At 37.5% G+C, this 21,324-nt stretch overlaps 1 protein-coding gene across 3 annotated transcripts in view; it reads right to left on the reverse strand.

Moving 5' to 3' along the window:
• PTPN2 (protein tyrosine phosphatase non-receptor type 2) overlaps positions 1 to 21,324 on the reverse strand; it is a 69,890-nt gene that overhangs the window by 13,540 nt on the left and 35,026 nt on the right. For all 3 annotated transcript variants that reach the window (XR_011472183.1, XM_070420709.1, XM_070420708.1), the window contains exons 3-7: positions 17,533 to 17,633; positions 12,653 to 12,751; positions 8,983 to 9,120; positions 1,614 to 1,823; positions 516 to 668 (exon numbers count right to left, since the gene is read on the reverse strand). Coding sequence is in view for 2 of the 3 variants with exons in the window: in XM_070420709.1 (XP_070276810.1) it covers positions 516 to 668; positions 1,614 to 1,823; positions 8,983 to 9,120; positions 12,653 to 12,751; positions 17,533 to 17,633 (701 nt within the window). In the remaining variant the exon portion in view is untranslated. The remainder of the gene's footprint in view (positions 1 to 515; positions 669 to 1,613; positions 1,824 to 8,982; positions 9,121 to 12,652; positions 12,752 to 17,532; positions 17,634 to 21,324) is intronic.

Genomic DNA, 21,324 nt, shown 5'->3' on the forward strand with positions numbered 1-21,324 from the left:
GAGAGAGAGAGAGAGAGAGAGAATATATGCTGGTGATTAAAATAAAACACAATAATGTCATTTTGCCATGCCTCTGAGCAGCAAACTCACTCAACTAAAAGGCACTCCAAAATCAACTGCCTCAAACTCTCAATAAAATATCTATTATATAAACTAAGTATTCTATAATCTCAGATCAAGTTTTTAATGAGGAAAAGTACCTAAATTTTCTGGTTTATTTTTTTCCCTAGTTTATTTTAATGATTAAATGCTTAAACCCTCCTTACATGAAAATTTTATTTTCTTTAATGAAATGCTGTTCCCAGTAACAGGCAGGATTTCACATGAGGCTGAGGTAGGTATATTTGAGGAAATGAGCTTAAATTTTATAATTGTAAGTTGGCCAGCTGGATTTGCCACATTAATGTAAATATGCCTTCCTTTTGGAAGGGAGACTGTAAGTTGCTTAAATGGAGTGCAGTTATTTGATGCTAATCATATTACACAGGTACTATTTTTTCCCTGAAAAAGCTTACCTGTATATTTGAATCTCCCTTTATAAATTTTGCTCCTTCTATTATAGTCATATATGAAAATCTGAGTTGATCTGGTGTCTGAATAAGTCCCATTCGATATTTTCTCATATTTAGTAACAGTTGTTTAATGTTAATATCATCTCCTTTCTCCATCTGCAAGAAAGGTAGAAAGTAAATTATTCAAGCCTTTTGTTGTTAAGAGTCCAGGAAAGAGAAGCAATACAGGATAATTGCTAAGAGTTTTGGCATGTCCTATGTTCTTCCTAAGAAACAAGGATAAGTTATCATCAAAGTTGCATGTCTGTACAAAACCACCTTCCCCAGACACCTGTCCTCTCCCCACCTCAATTGTTTAAGTAGTAGATGGAGGACTTTTGGTCCTTTAGCTGATTCACAATTGATTCCAAACCAATCACAGTCAATTGATTCAACTTGCCCAGTGTTTGGACTAAGGAAGAATTTATGACCAGTTCTGGCTTAATGTAAAGAAAGGTTCACTGAGATTATTAGTGCTCTTTTTTTTTTTTTTAAAGAAGATTGTGGCAGGAGTAAAGCTTTTTGCCCACTGCCCTTCTGCCTTCATGTCTGTGCACAGCAGCCATCTGGAGATGGTGAAGAAGGAAAACAGAAAGAGCCCAGATCCACAATGACACTGGTGAGCTACTGCACCAGCCCTGGACTATTGATATGGTATTATAACCATCATACCCCCCGACAGCTAAAAAAGAAAAAAGTTGTTGAAATTATGTTTGGCAGGGAACAGGCACAAACACAATTCAGTTTTCATAGTCACCATTAATAGAACAGACACTGGAGTTTTACACATGTCAAAGTTCACTTTGATACATCAATCCAATTTTTGAATGAAATATACTATATATAGGCATCAATAGATGTATTAAGGTGCAACTGTTCTTATATCTTGTAAGTGCAGCTGCAATAGTGTACATGAGATTTTTAGTTTTGTTTTTTTGTAAAAAGGCAGAAGTTTAAATTTGAAAAACGCAGTTCTAGGATACTGACATTAGAGCTTATTTCTGCTAATGGAAACAATACAAAAGTAAACATGCCTAAAATTAGATCATAAGAGGCACTTACCAGAACAAGACACGTATCTACTAGAGAAAAGGTGCCTGACCGCCCAATGCCTGCACTGCAGTGGATCACTGCAGGCCCATGTTCAGGACTCAAGGAACCTGATTCTCTCACTTTACATAAGAAATTGAGAAATGAAGCTGGTGATTCAGGGACTCCAAAGTCTGGCCAGGTAGTATAATGAAAGTGAGATATTGTTCTGGTTTCACCACTCTGAAAGGTAAAAATCAAAGGGAAAAGTTAGTTCTTTTTTCTTTTAAAAAATTACTTCAGAAAGGTTGTGTTTTGTGTAATGCTTTTAATCCTATGGACTTTTAGTGCCGATTTTTCCTTTGGTTTTTGATAATAATTTACACAAGTTTGGGAAAATTTTCTTTAGAATATTTTAATAATAGCTAACACATTATTTTGCAGGTATATTCTAAGTGTTTTATGTATTGAGCATACAACAATCCTTTTAAAAACCATTTTATAGATGAGAAAACAGAGCTAAAAGGTTGAGTGATTTATTCAACATCACACATTTAGAAATTGGCAGAGCCAGAATTTAAAGATGCAATCTGGTGCAGCATTTGGGTTCTTAACCACTAACCTGTACCATATATGTTGCGAATTATTTTCTTTAATTCATACATGATGATGAGTGGATTCTTTTTTTCCCCTATTTTTAAAAATGTCTACTAGTATAATTTTACATTTTTTAATGGTTTCCCTTTTAGGAATTTCAATTTTTTTTAGATATAATCTTTTTCCATTCTATGAGTTATCTTTTAGATTCTGCTACAAAGGCACAGAGGAACAACTTAAGAATTTTTAAAAAAACCTTTACATTTTTTAATAGAAATTGCTCTCGTAATTGCTGCTTTTCCCTATGGTAATAATTTCCAGTCCTAAAACTGTTTATATGCCTTTGCTGATATGCTAAAATGGTTTACCAACATGCTAAATGTTTCCTGTCTCTTAATGCCTGCCTGGCATTCACTATCACTTCCTGGATATTCCTGATGATCTTATATTTCTGAATAACTCATTATGAAAATGTTCCTTAGCTTTTGCCAATTGCCTTTTGCCCCAAGAAGCACTTATGTGCCTTGTACTTTTCATTTCTGTAAACGAAGCAATAATCCTCTAACATGTCTTTGCACAATTTTTCAGTTTTATTATGTTTTTGGTAGGAGAAGCCATAGAAGCAACATAAAAATTCATGATATTTTTAATGGTTAACAGCTAAACATTATTATTATTATAGCATCCTGCTTTCAATATAAATTTTCAAAACTAAAGTCAGTTTTCATTAAAAAAGTAATAAAATTTCCCCTTTTTCAGTAGAAATTAAGAGTCCTAAGTCTCAGACTAAGTTATATCAGTTAGGTATAGAACTAATAAAACAGTGTAGAAATTTAAAAATATATTTAAAAAAGGTTCAGTATATAGTGTTAGTGACTAATTTTATATCCAGCTTTCATAATTCCAAATATATCATGATCCTGCACAGATTAATATACTAAGGTACTAGAAAGAGCTCCCTATTACTAATAAAAATGATCACTGTGGTTACTAGACTTCAAAACATTTCCAAAGTATGGGAAGTGAAGGAAGCCAGGCTGTAAAAGATACATACTGTAGGATTCCACTTATATGACAGTCTGGAAAAGGCAAAATTATAGGAATAGAAGCAGCTCAGTGGATTCGAGGAGCTGGGAGTAGGAGATGGGGGGTAGGGCTGACTGTACATAGACATGAGAAAATTTGGAGAGGAATGTTGATGGGGGGTGTTACACAACTAAATGCATTGTCAAAACTCAGAACTGTATACTAAAAAGATAGTATCTTACTGTATATGAAAGAGGGAATTAAATTTACCATATTAAAGAAAGATACTTAAAACATTCAAATTAAGAAGGTAACAACCTGACAACCACCTGCTGTGGTCATCAGCCACCATGCAGTGCTAACCATGCACAACAGAGCCAGACTTGGTCCATGTGAGCCTAAACCAGGTATGGTATGAACCTGTTGGATACCCCAGGTCTTGGGGAGGTAGCCCCAGGACCCTGCTTGCATATAAGCTGTGCTCTTTAGGGTGTGGCCCAATATTCTTAGGTGGTTATATGTTCAGTTATTACATCATCTCCTGGCTCAATACCTATGGCTACCTCACAATCCTCAGTGACTGCTTGCTTTTTCTTTGCTTGTATGATTTTGGCTCAAGACTAGTGGTCCCTTGTGTGTGTTTTTTTTCCAAATTCAGGTCATGCTGTCTAAGATACTCAAAGCCAGTTCCCAGAAATGCTCGCAACTATTTGTATAATACAGTCTTCTCCACTAATAGATTTTTGAAAAATTGGTCTTTTTCTTCTCTACCAGACTAGACTAAAAAACTTCATTAATTTAATCCTACTTAAAAAAAAAAGATTAAAAAAACACAACTCACAAAACCATAAGTCCCAAAAGACCACATAAAGCAATGAGACTTATGCTTACTCTGTGGTATAAAAAAAATGTTTACATGCATAATTGGACCCCCTTTCCCTCTTTTTCATGTGTGTGTGGGGGGGAAGGTTTGCCAAAGGATAGAGCTAAAACAAAATGAATCTTTATTCCAAACAAGCTCTATATTTCGACTTTAGAATATGTAACAAATCCTTATTTCAAAACTGTGGAGGCACTCTTTCCTTCTCCTAAGTCACCACATCACATCCTTTTTTCTTCAGTGATGCCCAGTCCATCCCTCCCACCCCTTTCCCACTTTTGTACCTCACACCCACATATACCTGGTTTGCATCCACAACTGCATAGCTATCCCCATCTCTAGCTGCTCTGTACATGCCTGCTAAATTTTCTCTGTAAAATGTTGCAGTATGTGTACTAACTCTACATAAAAATGTCAGTGGGTCACTATTCTTTTTAAGGCAAAAATCTCATTTACATTTTTTGAAGGAGAATTCTAAATTTAAAGTCTTTGAATAAGGATCTCAAACTCATTATGGGGGGGGGGCAAAAGTAGGCTTACAGTTATTGCTATGAAAAATACAATAATTAATAAATAACATAAAAGTAAACTCTGTATTTTGCAGTCACAACTGTAAACCTACGCCTGCCCCACCCTGTATATGGAGACCAGAAAGACAATCTAGAATTGAGTAGGTCTAAGACAATGGGGAGCTGATAGGCTTAAGGCAATGATAATTTAAGAGCATGCCATCTAAAGTCATCCAAGTTAATTATTATTTTTTATCATCAATATACCTAATATTACATATTTTCTAATTAGTGTAAATCTATACAGTTCTATGGTTCCAAGCATAATAATTTTTATACTTTAAGCATATATAGGAGGTACCAAAATTATGATTCTAAAAGGCTTTCCTAATCCCCAATTTTGTTGACTATAAATGGGGTTAACAAGAGTACTTAAAGGCTTAGAAGGCTATTGTGAGCAATAACTGAAACGACTAATGCAAAGTGCCTAACATATGCTTGCACATGATAAATGCTTAACATAAACTATTTCTGAAACTATTATACTCACTAATTACCTTTATTGTAGCCCCTAATAAGCTCTAATCAATTGTAAACTCTCCACATTTTCAATCTCGTCACTTATTATTTCCTCTGCACTCGAAGAATATCGAAGTTTGTTAACCTTATCTCCTAAATACTCACTTATCAAATCTGTACCCTCATTGTCACTGCCTTACTTTAGTCTCTCATTATTTTTGCCAGGAGATTAATATTGACCATGTTAAATATTTAGTTACTTTGATTTAGTTTGAAAGATTACTAGAACTCACCAGATCCAAAGAGGAGAAGAGTGACATGAATAGTTAGGGTATGGGGTTTTCATTCTAAGCAAAGAAAAAAGCAATACTAAGGGGCATGGGCCCCCAAGGAAAAGCCTACTTGGAAGTATAAGTCTTTTAGCAAGAACAAATCCTGAGTGCCTGAGGAGATTAGACAAGGAGGCAAGGACCAGACTGGGCTGGGTCATAGACTTCTGCATTGCCCATGGAAGGTTTTTAGAGCATGGTGGAAGGATCATGCCTGCGTTTGAGAATAACCACTCAGGTGTAGTATGGTGAAAAATGTACTCAGTGCAATGGCAAAAGGAAGTTCAAAGGTAACAGGTAAGGACCGTGCCCATGAGGAGTTGAAAACTTTGTTATATGGAGTCAAAATACACAATACACATATAAAAATAGTGAACAAGCCAGTACAATGGTAAAACTTAAATTATGGAGAGAAGCTTGTAGCTGTTAGAAATAAATACATCACAGATATGAGGTCTAAGAAAGAAACGGGACACAAGTGATAGCGCTTGAAGCCTACAAATAGGCAGAGAAGAGAGGACATTCCAGGTGAGATAAACCTTTATGCTGTTTTAACTCAAATCCCAGCTAAACTTCATAATACTTAGACACTCAACTGTTTTGGGCAAATCTACAGGAACAGAGAAATAGAAGGCCAGCTGTTGGCATTACAATAGTATTCCTGGAACTTGGTAAACATATAGCTGGCCAACAGTATTATGGAAAATAGTGAAAGGCAACTAAAAAACACCTAAAAAATAAATACTCTTGATGACCTTGTATTTTAAAAGCCCCTCAAAAAATATCTTCACAGCTTAAGCCACAGGGCCACTTTAAAAGCAGAGATTGAATCTCTTCATTCGGGGCCAAAGTTCAGATTCTTAGCTATAATTAAGACATTGGAGAAAACTGCTGGTGTGTAGCTTTACTGCTCCATTAAGACAAGAGCTCTGTAAAAGAGCAGGGCCTGCACAGACAGCTTTTGGCCCTGATCTGTTAATAGATACAAGCCAGACTCCTTTAGAAGCCAACTGGTTCTCTGAAGCTCAGGGATTATCAAGAAAGATCTGCAAGGGGAAACGGGGTCGGGGGTGGGGCAGGACAGAGGTGGGCTAGAGGGGGTCAATGGGGGGGAAAGGGGACATATGTAATACTTTCAACAATAAAGCTTAAAAAAAAAAAGATCTGCAGGTGAGGTTGGCTATCCTCCCCTACTTCAGTGATGGCGAACCTTTTGAGCTCGGCATGTCAGCATTTTGAAAAACGCTAACTTAACTCTGGTGCCGTGTCACATAGAAATTTTTTGATATTTGCAACCATAGTAAAACAAAGACTTATATTTTTGATATTTATTTTATATATTTAAATGCCATTTAACAAAGAAAAATCAACCAAAAAAATGAGTTCGCGTGTCACCTCTGACACGCATGTCATAGGTTCGCCATCACTGCCCTACTTCATCCCTCCCTCATTATTAGTTTCTCCCTCAACCTGTTTTCAATTACCATTACTTCACAGTCCTTTTCAATTCCTTAGTATTACAAAGGAAAAAGATTACAAAGGAGCAACTACTAATAACTATGGATCCTGCACTGAGTCTTCGACATTATTATGGTATTAACTCACTTGATAATTAACGACCACATGAGATAGGTACATCATTATCCTCACTTTGTTGATGAGAAAACTGAGGCACAGAAGTTAAGTAATGAGACCAATCACACAACCAAGAGCGGTGAACTGGGACTTAAACTCAGGCAATCTGGTTCCAGAGTCTAAATATCTAACCAAATGCAATTCTACCTCTCACACTGAAATGCTACTTTATTCTTCTAACATTCCTAGTTCTTACTAAAGATCTTAAACTAGAATATAAACAAATTGTTGCTATTTAATTATGGTAGACTGAACCCAGGCCAGTAAGAAATCATGCAGTTGCTAGCAACTAAAATAGAGTGGTTGGTCAGCTCACATGGTAACCTCAACTTTAGAAAGATGCTTTAGAACCAAGAACTTTCTTTTTCTACAAAGTCTTTTTCAAGACTTAACTCCATGTCATTAGAATATAGGAGATCTGAATTTGAGTTCTGGTCTGTCACTTATTAGCTGAGTAGTCTGTCTATAGGGGTGTTGGGGGAAATCCTATAACCTAATAGATTTTAGTGTTTGTTGGTTTTTAAAGAAAATATGAAATAAAGGGATATTAAGAATATTTACTCTATCCACATTCCAGGAACACTGTAGGTCAAATGATATGTGAAAGGGCTTTGTGAACTGATAAACAAAACACAAAAGTCACTGTTTTATTATTTGAGATATAATCAATTTTCAATTAGGTTTCAGAAACAGGGAAAAACATCTATGCCCTTCTTCATTTTAATGACATAGAGATGAGGTACCTGGGATAAATACCAAAAGATGATGATTCAGAGAACCATGAGAAGTTTATGGAAATGCAGTTCTGTTTCTGGGAATAGCATTGTACAATCCAGTATCAAATAGCTTAAGACATATGTAAATGGAACAGTTGGTGCAGAATAAATACAGTAAGGGAAATTTAAAAATTTACAAGTCTAAGCCTTATAATTCCCAACCCTGAGCTTTCTTAGAGGACCTAAAGAGATCACATAATAAGCTTAGTTATGCATGTCATGGAAAGCTGGACCCGGGCCTTAAGTACATAGTACGCACCTGTGCTTAGAGTATAAAATAAAAGGAGGTATTCAAGAGATCAACCACAGAAATATTTCTAGGTATCTAGAAAATAATTTTATGTATATCCCTCTGTTCTCTGTAAAGCCTTTTTTGTTAATAATCATGTTAATTAATCTACTTAATGGTTAACTAAAAGAGTATCTCATATTATAGACTAGATATATTCCTTTTTGTTTTGTTTTGTTTGCACTAGATACATTCTTAAAGTCATTATGGCAGGCAAACATTTTCCTATTTTCTAGTTTTCTTAGTTTCTAATTGAATTTCAGAATCACTCTCATTTCATATTTTCTAGATATTCTAATTACAATACAAAGAAGGTAAAAGAGGCAAGTGGAAAAAGAAGAGAAAGGTCTTGATCCCCAGCTTGACAACAGCAGGCTCACAATCCACCATTTACATGTATCTCAACCAAGTACCAGAGAACAATTCTTATATTTCTGGAAAAAATCCAAGTATACACTCTTAAGACCACATGTTCAATTTATTTCACCATTTCTCCCAATTCAATAATGCCAAATTTCTGTGTGGTGAATCACTTAAATTAACAACATTCTAGTAAGTTATTTTTTTAAATAGCTTGCTACTCTGAACAGTGGTAAGTACCAGGAGCTGTCGTTTATTGGGTTCCTATTCTGCATTAGGTGCTTCGCATACACATCTTCATTTGATCTCAATGGTCCAGAAAAGGAAGTATTATGATAAAAATGTGCTACTCCAAACTTCAAATCTAATAACAAAGAACATCTGAAACTAATGTAATATTGTGCCAATTATAATTTTTAAAAAATCTAATAAAGAATAATTCTTTAAATCTTCATATAATTTTGGGGCATGAAAAGTCTTACATTGATATTTTCTAACTGCAGTAGATGTACTGTATAATATGACTTCACATCTTCTGACAAGAACTTCACACTGAATCCTGTTTCTTTAAACAGCATCTCCCGGTCGTCTTTTGTTGGCCAGTACTGTGCACATTTAACCTAAATTTAAGAATATGTATATATATATATTTAGAATATAGACATTATAAAACCATAAAAAGTTGGGGGTAAAAACAAACCACATACATAGATACTATTTTTTTCAACAATCCAAATCTAAGAATAGTCACACTATATTTGATGTTTATTTTAATCTGATGGGCATTTTATAAGGGCAGGTTTGTAAAATGTTCCTATAACATATATAAAAGTCATAAACAGGTATCATACTCATAAAATAAAAATGAACCTGTCATTTCAAAAGCATAACAACATAGAGTAACATCATACTGGCAATTCCCTTTATGTTTCCAAAAGTATCAAACACTTAGAAGAATCTTATATTCAAACAATATTGAAAAGGCTCTACTTTATAAGTAGTTTCCATAAATATCTATGAATCTACTACTAAATGCTATATATCTAGAAATAACACTTCATATTTACTTACTAAAATTAAGTCAGACAAGAGTATCAAAAGGTAACCCACCTTTACCTAGAGTTATTACCTTTTGGCAGAACTACTAATATGGAATTAGGTTTGTGACAATAAAAGCATCTTCCCAAAAGCCAAATTATGAAGCCAGTAGGCTGAGGCAAGGTTAGTCATTTCATTAATAAATCACATCATTTTAGAAAAGAAGACTAATTAAACTAAGAGGAACAGAGACATGAATAAATAAAATAGATCATTTCTTAAGAGGAAAAGAAGAAAATTAAAATTAAAAAAGAAATGAAGTGACAAACAGAATTAGAGAGACATTGTGATAAATATAAAAAATGGGCAAAGAAAATCTAACACATAAATAATAGGAGGACCCAAAGAACACCAAAGCAAGCAAGAGAACAATAAATAATAAAAGTGTGATTCAATAAATTTTTCTTTAAAAAGAGAAAAAAATATTTCAATTCACATAATGAAAGAGTACACTATGCACCTGGAGAAACTAACCCAGAATGCCCATCATAAGACATATTTAGGTACAATTAATAGAATGTGGAGAAAAAAATCCCTTGGGTAACCTAGGTTTAAAAAAAAAAGTGACGTATAAAGGAAAAACAATAAGATTTCCATTTGACTTTGAAAGTAGTTTGAATGCCAGAAAGAAATGAATATATTTAAGTTGCTCAAAGAAAAGTTAACGTAAAAAGGAGTTCATGTCTTGCCAAACTGACTTTTAAGTATTATGACAGCAGGTAAACTGTTATCAACATGTATGAAATCAGGGACTATAATATAATGCCTGTGAGTCCTTCCTTAGGATCCACCAGAAAATGACTATAGACAGAACAACTGGAAAGACATTAACAAAAACTGGTGATGAATATTAAATACACATTTACATGTAGAACTAAGATTTCTAGTCTATGGCCATACCACATTGAACGCACCAGATCTTGTCTGATCTCGGAAGCTAAGCAGGGTCAGACCTGGTTATTACTTGGATGGGAGAACTAAGATTTCTAAAGGGATATAAGAGAGTCTCTAGTATGCTATATGCTCTGACAACGTAGGTAAAACCTAACACACACACACAGAAAGAATGGAGAAAACAAAAGCTTTTAAACATTTTTCAGTAATTATTTTGGTGATGGAGTTGGTACTGTTTTTAGGACTAATATTTGTGTGAAATTTGGGACAAAGTAAATGAGTCGTTATAAAATATTCTACATCCCTAGTGTCTTTTGAGAACCAGAATGGAAAGTAACACATATAAAGTAGAACAAATTAAGCCAACCCCTATATTCCTAAATTTAATTTGGAAATATCAGTATGAACTCCTGAGGTATTATTATCTTAACATACAAACATATTTTTTCTCTGGCTCTGTTCACTGAAAAGCTTTAAAAACAATGACCAACCCAGTAGCAAGGCTCCTTAAAGACATGCCTGAGCCTGGCCAGTGTGGCTCGGTGATTGAGTGTGGACCCAGGAACCAAAAGGTCAGTGGGTCGATTCCCGATCAGGGCACAAGCTGGGGTTGCGGGCTCAATCCCCAGGGGGCATGAAGGAGGCAGCCAATGGATGATGTTTCTCTCATCGATGTTTCTATCTCTCTATCCCTCTCTCTCTCTAAAAATCAATAAAAACATATTCAATTTAAAAAAAGAAATGCCTGATTCCCTGAAAAAGAGTTTTAGGATGAGCCTTCAATATGTAGTTATTCCAGATAGCAAGAAGGCTATTAAGGACTCTTAGGTTTGTTTTAAAAGGACGCAGGGCCCAACTTGAAGAGGTAGCTGGAATCTCTTCAAGTAAAATGAAATTAATCAAATATTTTTTAATCCATGAGTTCATGATAATTGATATGCCCTTCCCTCAGACTAAAAGAACCCTAATTGGTCACCTGTTGAGGATACTAGGGAATCAACTGTTTTTAAAAACTGCTTTTTCTATATAAAAGTGGTCAAGTAACTAGAATGAAAAAAAAATTTTAATATAAGTATTTCAACATAAACTTAAAAAGGAATGATAAAATTGTAATATCACTATTTTGTAACCCCCTAAACGAAGGAACTAAGGATTGAACAACAATGGCTGCTAACATCATAAAAAGAAAGATAATCAGACATTATAGGCCTCTTGATAAATAACACATCACCACCTATGAAGTAATCATCCCCCAAATAATTAAACATGAATTCTCTTAAGTGTCTAGATCCAATCACCATAAATATGATCTCCAATTTTTGGTGGCAATCTTATCTTATTAATACAGTAATAATACACCAAAGTGAGGGCTAAAACTAATAAAGCATCTAGTTTGCAATGCTGCTCAAGCTGTTCAAACTGACAATTCCATCATGACTTAATTTTTAAATCATATTGGAAATCATGAAAAATCACTGTAACTGATTGTTGGACATTCTGGTATGTCAATGCCACTTCAGAGATAAATTGGAAAGATTTTCACCACCATAGAAAACCAGCAACTATAAATTTAGATAACAATAAGAATCAGGAATCTGAAGTAGAATAGTTCAAGATCTTAAGGCTGAAAGAGACCTTAATGATAATACTTTCCAAGGTGCTGAGTTGACAGAAAATCAACCTAAAGCTGCAGTTAAAAGACTTAACCTACGTTATAGCAGTAATTAGCATTGTGTTTAGATTGTAATTCAAATTTCAAAAATTTCCCACTTACTATCTCATGACTGAAGAGCCAGTAATAATCTATAAAGATTTTAAAAGTCTCATCACTTTAATCTTTTCTAAAACTTCCAAGATTTTTTATGAAAATAAATTGTAAAGATTCTACTAAAGCATAGGTGTTCAAAAGTTTTACGTCTACTCCTAGTTAGTATTTGTTCCATTATATTTATATCTTCGAGGGTAGTAGTCTGCAATTGCTACTTAAATATTTAAGGTAAGAAAGGAAAAGCATACTTTAGTTCTTTGGATAAGAAACACCACCTTTTAGCAATTAAAGCCCAAAAGTTATGAATGAATATCACAAAAGAAATATGAAAACATTTATAAGTTAATGATCACAAGCAGGACACTAAGCTGTAAATATTAATTATTACTCACCGATTCTTTCTCTACAACTCGGTTTAGCATCACAACTGCTTTCGTCTTTTGCTCCCAAACCATGAGCCAGAAATGACAACCTGTATTAGGAAGTGGACCCTGTAAGAACAGGGAAGAAAAAGTAGATTAAGAGAAAGGTGATGGAGTAAGGCTTGAGGAAAACTCCTTATAGTATGCTTCTGGTTGAGAACAATGTATTGGATCATAATTGGTAAATGACAACTTTAAATCCACTTGAATTTAAAAATATATCTGGGTCTGGGTCTGGCTGGTGTGGTTGAGTGGTCAGAGTGTCATCTTGAGCACTGAAGGGTAACAGGTTCAGTTCCTAGTCAACAGCACATACCTGGGTTGTAGGATCAATCCCCAGCCCTGGTCAGTTTGGGCATATGCGGGAGGCAACCAATCGACGTGGCTCTCTCACATCATGTCTGTCTTTCTGTCTCTCTTTCTCCCTCCCTCCCTCCCTCTCTTTTCCTTCCTCCCTTCCATGGTCCCCTGAAAAAATATTAAAGGAGCCCTAGCCGGTTTGGCTCAATGGATAGAGTGTTGGACTGAAGGGTCTCAGGTTCGATTCCAGTCAAGGGCACATGCCCAGGTTGCGGACTCGAACCCTAGTCGGGGGCATGCAGGAGGCAGCCAATCAATAAATCTCTCTCATCACTGATGTTTCTATCTCTCTCTCCTCTCCCTTCCTCTCTGAAATCAATAAAAACATTTCTTTAAAAGAGGGAGTTTGTGCAACTACTGACCAACCAACCCAAGTTAATTACAAAAAGAATGCCAGAAAAAGCGGAAATTTCAAAGTACTTAAACCACTATAACTGTTCATCTACAAAACTATAGCTTGTGTGACCTCAATAGAATTAAAAGGGGTAACATACTACAATGCCGTGAGGAAAAAAAAATCATATTACGTACTTCCAATTATCTTCACATTGTGTAGCATAGGGCAGAAAAAAGGACAAATAAGAGATGAAAGATCATGCCCAAATTATGACTAATTTTAAATAAGTGAAGGTAAAAAAAAAGAGATTTCAATGTACCTAAAGTAACTCAGCATACATTAACCTCAGGCGACAGGGGGTAGAGTGGTGAGTGAGGGTCAAGTCGGCCTGGAGCTTCAGCTCCACAAGGAAAATAAGGTGACTCAACTAGTACCAGACTGAAAGCATCTGTACGGCCGTTATAGTCCCTGGTGTGTAGCAGATGCTCTTAACTATTATTTGAATTCATAAACTCTAAGCTTCTAAGTTATTAAAATACTAGAATTCTAATGAGAATCCCAAGAATCCCTAATGTTGGAGGATACTGTTCTCACTCAACATATATTATCTACTGCTTGATCTAATTCTTAAAAAAAAACCCAAAAAAACATGAACACTGAAAATGGTAAAAAGAGCAATGGGTAAGTCCCCAGAAAAAAATAATACCTTTTCTTTAAACTAAAAAAAATGGATGAATCAACCCACCAATGAAGTCACTCCTAGTGTGCACCTACACACACACACACACACACACACACACACACACCACATTCTGTTAGTAGTTTTAAAAGGGGATAAAGGTTTATCTCTCAGCTCCCTCTTACCAGCAATACTACCAACTTTCTTCTGTAAAATGAAGATTTATACCAACGGGCTGATACATATATATTTTTTAAATTCATAAAACTCGGAGGAAAAGATGATAAAAAAGCAACAATACAGTCATAACAACTGAGGTTATAATAAACATTTAGCATCTTTAGTTTCCTCTCTCCTTTGAAATATTTTCTGAGTATGTTCTCTTTCTAATGTACTAGGTACACGGGCAAGATCAGTCTCAGTCTTCATAGAACTTACAAAGGAGAAGAGAAGTGATTGGAATATAAGGAAGCAAAAAAACAACAATACCCAATCATCCCTGGTCGGTGTGGCTCAGTTGGTTAGAAAAGATTCGAGTCCCAGTCAGGGCACGTGGCTAGGTTATGGGTTGATCCCCGGCCCTGGTACCAGTACAGGTGGGAGGCAACCAATTGATGTCTCTTTTACATTGATATTTCTCTCTCTCCCCACCTCCCTTCCACTCGCTCTAAAAATATCAATGCAAAAAATATACTCAGGTGAGGATTGAAAATAAACAAATAAATAAAAAATACCCATTTCAAATTAAAAGACACACAGACAGAAAGTAAAGGGATGGAAAAAGATGGGGCAAAAAAGCAGCTGTGGTACCAATACCTAGTATCAGACAAAATAGACTTTAAAACTATTAACAAGAGACAAAGAAAGACACAGCAATTCCACTTCTGGTTATTTATCTGAAGGTTATTTAATTCTGTCATAAACATATATGCATTCCTGTGTTCACTGCCGCATTATTTACAATAGCCAAGATATGGACACAATCTAAATGTTCATAGACCAGGGGTCCTCAAACTACCGCCCGCGGGCCACATGCAAATACAAATATTGTATTTGTTCCCATTTTGTTTTTTTACTTCAAAATAAGATATGTGCAGTGTGCATAGGAATTTGTTCATAGTTTTGTTTTTTTTTTTAATATATTTTATTGATTTTTACAGAGAGGAAGGGAGAGGGATAGAGAGTTAGAAACATCAATGAGAGAGAAACATCGATCAGCTGCCTCCTGCACACTCCCCACTGGGGATGTGCCCACAACCAAGGTACATGCCCTTGACCGGAATCGAACCTGGGACCCTTGAGTCCACAGGCCGACGCTCTATCCACTGAGCCAAACCGGTTAGGGCCATAGTTTTTTTTTAAACTATAGTCCGGCCCTCCAATGGCCTGAGGGACAGTGAACTGGCCCCCTGTTTAAAAAGTTTGAGGACTCCGTCATAGACAAATGAATGAACAAAGAAGATGCGATACTATATACAATGTAATATTACTCAACTATAAAAAATAAGAATGAAATCTTGCCATATGGGACAACATGGATGGACCTAAGGGGTATTATGCTAAATTAAATAAGACATAGAAAGACAAATGCCAGATGATTTCACTTACACGTGAAATCTAAAAAACAAAACAGAAACAAACTCCATAGATACAGAGAACATTTTGATGGTTGTTAGATGGCCAGGAGGTTTGGGGGATAAGTGGAAAAGAAGAAGAGATTAAGAGGTACAAAATTCGAAGAAGCAACCCTGTAGGTTGCTGGGTGTAAAAGAAAGACAAAGACTTTTTTCTTCAAATTGAAACTCTTTAATTCCAGCCTGAAAATTATCCTAGAAGGAAATAAAAAGAGGTTTCCTTTAAACATCTTAAAAAAAAAAAAAAAAAAAAGAGGTACAAAATTCCAGTTATGAAAACAATCACAGGATATAAAATACAGCATAGTCAGTAATTTTTAATAATTACGTATGGTGAAAGATGGACACTAGACTTATCAGGGTGATCACTTTGTAAGTTATGTAAATATCCAATCTCTATGTTGTACACCTGAAACTAATGCATGTTAACTGTAATATATGAAAATTTAAAAAATATTTTTTAAATGATTTAGGATAATTATTGTTTTCTATTTTTTAACATTACAGTTTTTCCAAATAGAAAGTAAATTTTTTTAACTCTAAGTTTATCGAAAAATGTCATTAATGCTCACAAGAAAAACTTCAAATATTACAGAAAGGCAGAAAAATGGCAAATAAAAGTCTCCATTCATAATTCCCAGAAACTGATTAATGGTATATGTATAATTTATTTGGCCAGACCCTTATAGATTATTTTAATTATATTATTTCTGGTCCTATGCTATCAAAATTAAGTTGCAACAAACATCCAGGCATATATGTTGATGTACATGTTTGACAACTGAGTATTATAAACTTTTAAGTCTCTGCTGTTCTGCCAAGTGAAAAGTGGTAGCTGATTGCTGGTTTAAATTTGTATTCCCTATTTACTAGAAAAATTGAGGATCTTTTCATATGTACATTACCTACTTATCTTTTTCTTTGAACTGTGAGTTGATGGTCTTTACCAGTTTTTTCAGATTGTTTCTCCTTTGCTTTTTGATTAACAGGAACTGTTTTACTTCAAGCAAAATAAAGTAATTAATTTTAGTTCCTATGAATTAGAAATAATCTAATAGCTTACAGTTACATTCATTTAACATCTTTTTATATTAATCTTGATCCAAATTGAGTTTTTAAAAATCTTAATTATAAATATACAACTTATCTTTGGAATATTTAAAAATCACTAACTAGAGGAAACAACATCACTATTAATTAAGTCTATTACTTAATAAATAAAGGTTACCTGGTATAGATAAACCAAAATAATTTCTATCATCTCAGAATGGGAGAAAAGTAGTACTGAAATATAGGTGTGGCCAATGTGCCAAGAAGCAATCAGGCAAAAATGCCAAAGGGAACCTCCAGGCTCTTTGGTCTCCTAGTCAATCCTCTGCCCTGAACAAAGGCCCAAGGGCAGGACACCACCTCTGGCGTGTCCATACTCTCAAACATATATGCCAGAGAGGGGAGGAGCAAAGAGCTTTCAAAGGGTCTCTGGATATCACACAGATTATATGAAGAGAAATGGAAAAAGTTAATAAAAGATTAACAAAGGCTTTGTATCAAGTATAAAGCAAGGAAGATAATTTGCCTGAAAAGAACTGGCCTGAGCAATTTCATTAAAAATGTTTCCTTCACAGAATTTATAACATTAAAATTAATTTTACTTTTATCTTAAATATACAAAGTTGTAAAACATCATAATTTCTATAACTCATTACATAACATAGCAACAGAAGAAACTGAAATAGCATTTCACTTCCAAAAGAAGTCAAACATACTTTTATCTAGGTTTTAAAGTCGACAATCACAGAAACTGCATTGTCAGTTATTTGCTCAACCTCACACCACTTGCCTGTGTTAAGATGTAACTCCTTTGTGCCTCTTCTATGTCCACTAAGCTGGCATTAATATAATCATTTTCAGCATTTTGCAGTTTAACACGACTGTGATCATCTGAAAAATAGAATAAGCCATAACTGTTATTTCAAACTTGTCATTTCCATTTTTAATTTTAATTTCTAGGTATCCTATCTAATAAAAAGGGAATATGCAAATAGAACATCAGGCCATCACAAAGATGTTGGCGCCCATAGCCACAAGATGGCGGTGCCCAGTCCCTTCAGCCCCGCCCGAGTTCCCCAGTCCTTTCAGTCCTGCTGGGGGGGTGGCAGGTGCGCGGTGCGGCAGGACCCACCCACAGCCCCCCAGGGCCAGCCTAAGGCATAGGCAAGCCTAGGATGTCAGCTGCCCAGCCGCCCAGGGCCACCCGAGGCTCAGGTAACCAGGGCCGGCCAAGGCTTGCGCTACCAGCAGTGGCAGCAGCAGAGGTGTGATGGGGACGTCGCCTCCCACCCCTGAGGGCTCTCAGACTGTCAGAGGGGGCAGGCCAGGCTGAGGGACACCCCCTCCAGTGCATAAATTTTCATGCACTGGGCCTCTAGTTTTTAAAATGAAAGAGGAAGAGAACCCTAAAAATTCTACCAAAAAACCCTACTATAAATGATAAGTAAATTCAGTAAAGGAGCAAGATACAAAATAATTACTCAGAAATTGGTTGCATTTTTGTACATCAATAATGAACTATCAGAAAAGGCAACTAAGCAAAAATCCCATTTACAAATGCATCAAAAAACAACCTATGAATAAATGTAACCAAGAAGGTAAAGAACTATATTCAAAAAATTATAAGATACTAAAGAAAAAAACTGGAGAAGATACAAATAAATGAAAGCATATACCGTGTTCATGGATTGAAAGAACTAACATTATTAAAATGTCCATACTACCCCAATCTATAGATTCAATGCAATTCCTATCAAAATACCAGTGGTGTATTTCACAGAACTAGAACAAATAATCCTAAAATTTATGTGGAACCACAAAAGACCTCTAATAGCCACATCAACCTTAAAGAAGGAAAATGAAGTTGGAGATATCATGCTACCTGATATCAAACTGTAATACCAAGGCTATAGTAATCAAAACAGCATGGTACTAGCATGAAAACAGACATATAGGTCAATGAAATAGAATAGAGAAATACAGAAATAAACCCATGCCTATATGGTCAATTAATATTTGACAAAGGAGACAAGCACATACAATGGGATAAAAGACAGTCTATTCAATGAATAGTGTTAGGAAAATTGGATAGATATATGACAAAAAAAGTAAACTAGACCACCTTCTTATACCATATTAGGATAAAGTAAAAACAGAGTAAAGAATGTTAAGGAGAACCAAGATGACGGCATGGGTAAATGCCCGTACTCGCCACATCCCACAATTACATCAAAATTACAACTAAAATATAGAACAAATATCATTCAGAACTGCCTGAAATCTGGCTGAATGGGAATCCTACAACTAGAGAAGTAGAGAAAAATAAATCGAGACTGGTAGGAGGGGTGGAGGCGAGGTACAGGCTGGTCTGACAACCACGATGACATTTTTTTAATCAGATGGGATATCTAGGCTGTGGAGGGTCCAGTGAGAAGCAAGGGGTCCCAGCCCCACACCAAACCTACAGCCCAGGGTTCCAGAGCCGGGAAGAGAAGTCCCCAAGCTTTAAAAACCAGTGGGGATTGTGAATGAGTAACAGAGGAGGAGGAGGAGGAGGAGGAGGCGGCAGCATGGAACAGGCTAACAAATCTCAGATAGAAGGGGAATGAGGGGGTGGGAAGAGATTAACCAAAGACCTTATATACATACTAGAGGCCCATGCACCAGTGGGGTCCCTCAGCCTGGCCTGCGGGGATCAGGCCGAAACCGGCTCTCCAACATCCCCCGAGGGGTCCCGGATTGCGAGAGGGCAGTTCTCAGGTGACGCACCCAGAATCGGGCTCCCTCCTCTCTGGTTCCGGGTGCGTCACCGAAGAACCACAGGTGCCAAGTAACCACAGCTCGGCAGCTCCTGCATTGAGCGTCTGCCTCCTGATGGTGAGTGTGCGTCACAGCTACCAGTCATATGGTTGAACGGTCGGCCAGTCACTTAGGCTTTTATATATATATTAGAGGCCCGGTGAACAAAAATTTGTGCACTCGGTGGGGAAGGGGGTCCCTCAGCCTGGCCTGTGCCCTCTCACAGTCTGGGACCCCTCAGGGGATGACTACCTGCTGGCTTAGGCCTGCTCCCCGGGGGATTGGGCCTAAGATGGCAATCAGACATCCCTCTGGCAGCCCGGCAGCCCTCGTAGGATGTCCACTTGCCAGCAGGGAGCAGGCCTAAACTGCAGTCCGACATCCTTAGCGCTGCTGAGGAGGCAGGAAAGGCTCCCACCACCACCGCTGTACAGGCAGCCATCAGCCTGGCTTCTGGCTGAGCAGAGATCCTCCCATGTGAGAGCACCCTGACCACCAGAGGGCAGCTCCTGCATTGAGCGTCTGCCCCCTGGTGGTCAGTGTGTGTCATAGTGACCAGTCATTCCCAGTCCTTCTGCTGTTAGGGTCAGTTTGCATATTACCCTTTTTCTATATAGGATAGAGGCCTGGTGCATGGGTGGGGGCTGGCTGGTTTGCCCTGAAGGGTGTCCCGGATCAGGGTGGGGGTCCCGCTTGGGTGCCTGGCCAGCCTGGATGAGGGGATGATGGCTGTTTGCAGCTGGTCACACCCCCTTCAGGGTGGGGGTCCCCACTGGGGTGCCTGGCCAGTCCGGGTGAGGGGCTGAGGGCCGTTTTCAGGCTGGCGGGTGACTGAAGCTCCCAACCTCTCCTTTTTTTCCTTTTTTTTTAATTCTGGGATTTATTTACCTTCTATGGCTGTCACTGGAGCTAAGAGCCGGCTTTAGCTCTGAGGCTTAGCTCCAGCTCTGAGGCCCAGCTGGCTGAAAGCAGGTTTCTGGGGATTGTTTAGCTTCTATAATTGCAACATAGTTGCTTAGAGTGCAGCTCAGAGCTGGGTGGTGGCAGGCGGGGAACCTTGGCTTCCTCCGTCACTGGAACAAGCAAGCAGCCTCCTGTTCACTTCAGCTGCCTGGCTGCCGCCCGCCATCTTGGTTGGCAGTTAATTTGCATATCGCCCTGATTAGCCAATGGGAAGTGTGTCAGAAGTACGATTAATTACCATGTTTGTCTATTATTAGATAGGATAGACTGGAGGCCTGGTGCACGAATTCGTGCACCACTGGGGTTCCTCAGCCTGACCTGTGGGATAAGGCCGAAACTGGCTCTCCAACATCCCCCGAGGGGTCCCTGATTGTGAGAGGGCGCAGGCCAGGTCAAGGGACCCCACCAGTGCACAGTCAGGGCCGGGGAGGGACGCAGGAGGTTGGCCAGCCAGAGAGGGACCGTAGGAGGGCTCCAGGGTGTGTCTGGCACGTCTTGCTCAGTCCTGATCGGCTGGACTCCAGCAGCAAACTAACCTACCGGTTGGAGCATCTGCCCTCTGGTGGTCAGTGCACATCATAGCAACTGGTAAACTGTCTGCCCCCTGGTGGTCAGTGGACATCATTGTGAGAGACTGAGCACCCTTAGCATTCATGAGCATATTACGTTTGATTATGTTTGATTGGTTGAATAGCCGACTGGCCGACCCTTTTATTATAGAGGGTATGCATTATCTGTAGACCCCAACAATAGAGCGGTGAAGGCCTCGAGTAGGACAGAAGCCAGGTAGAGCACCCTGACCACCAGAGGGCAGCTCCTG

The sequence above is a fragment of the Myotis yumanensis genome, unplaced genomic scaffold (assembly GCF_028538775.1).
Source record: "Myotis yumanensis isolate MYYU_CA2020_CCGP unplaced genomic scaffold, mMyoYum1.0.hap1 SCAF_7, whole genome shotgun sequence".
In the NCBI taxonomy this organism is placed as follows: Eukaryota; Metazoa; Chordata; class Mammalia; order Chiroptera; family Vespertilionidae; genus Myotis; species Myotis yumanensis.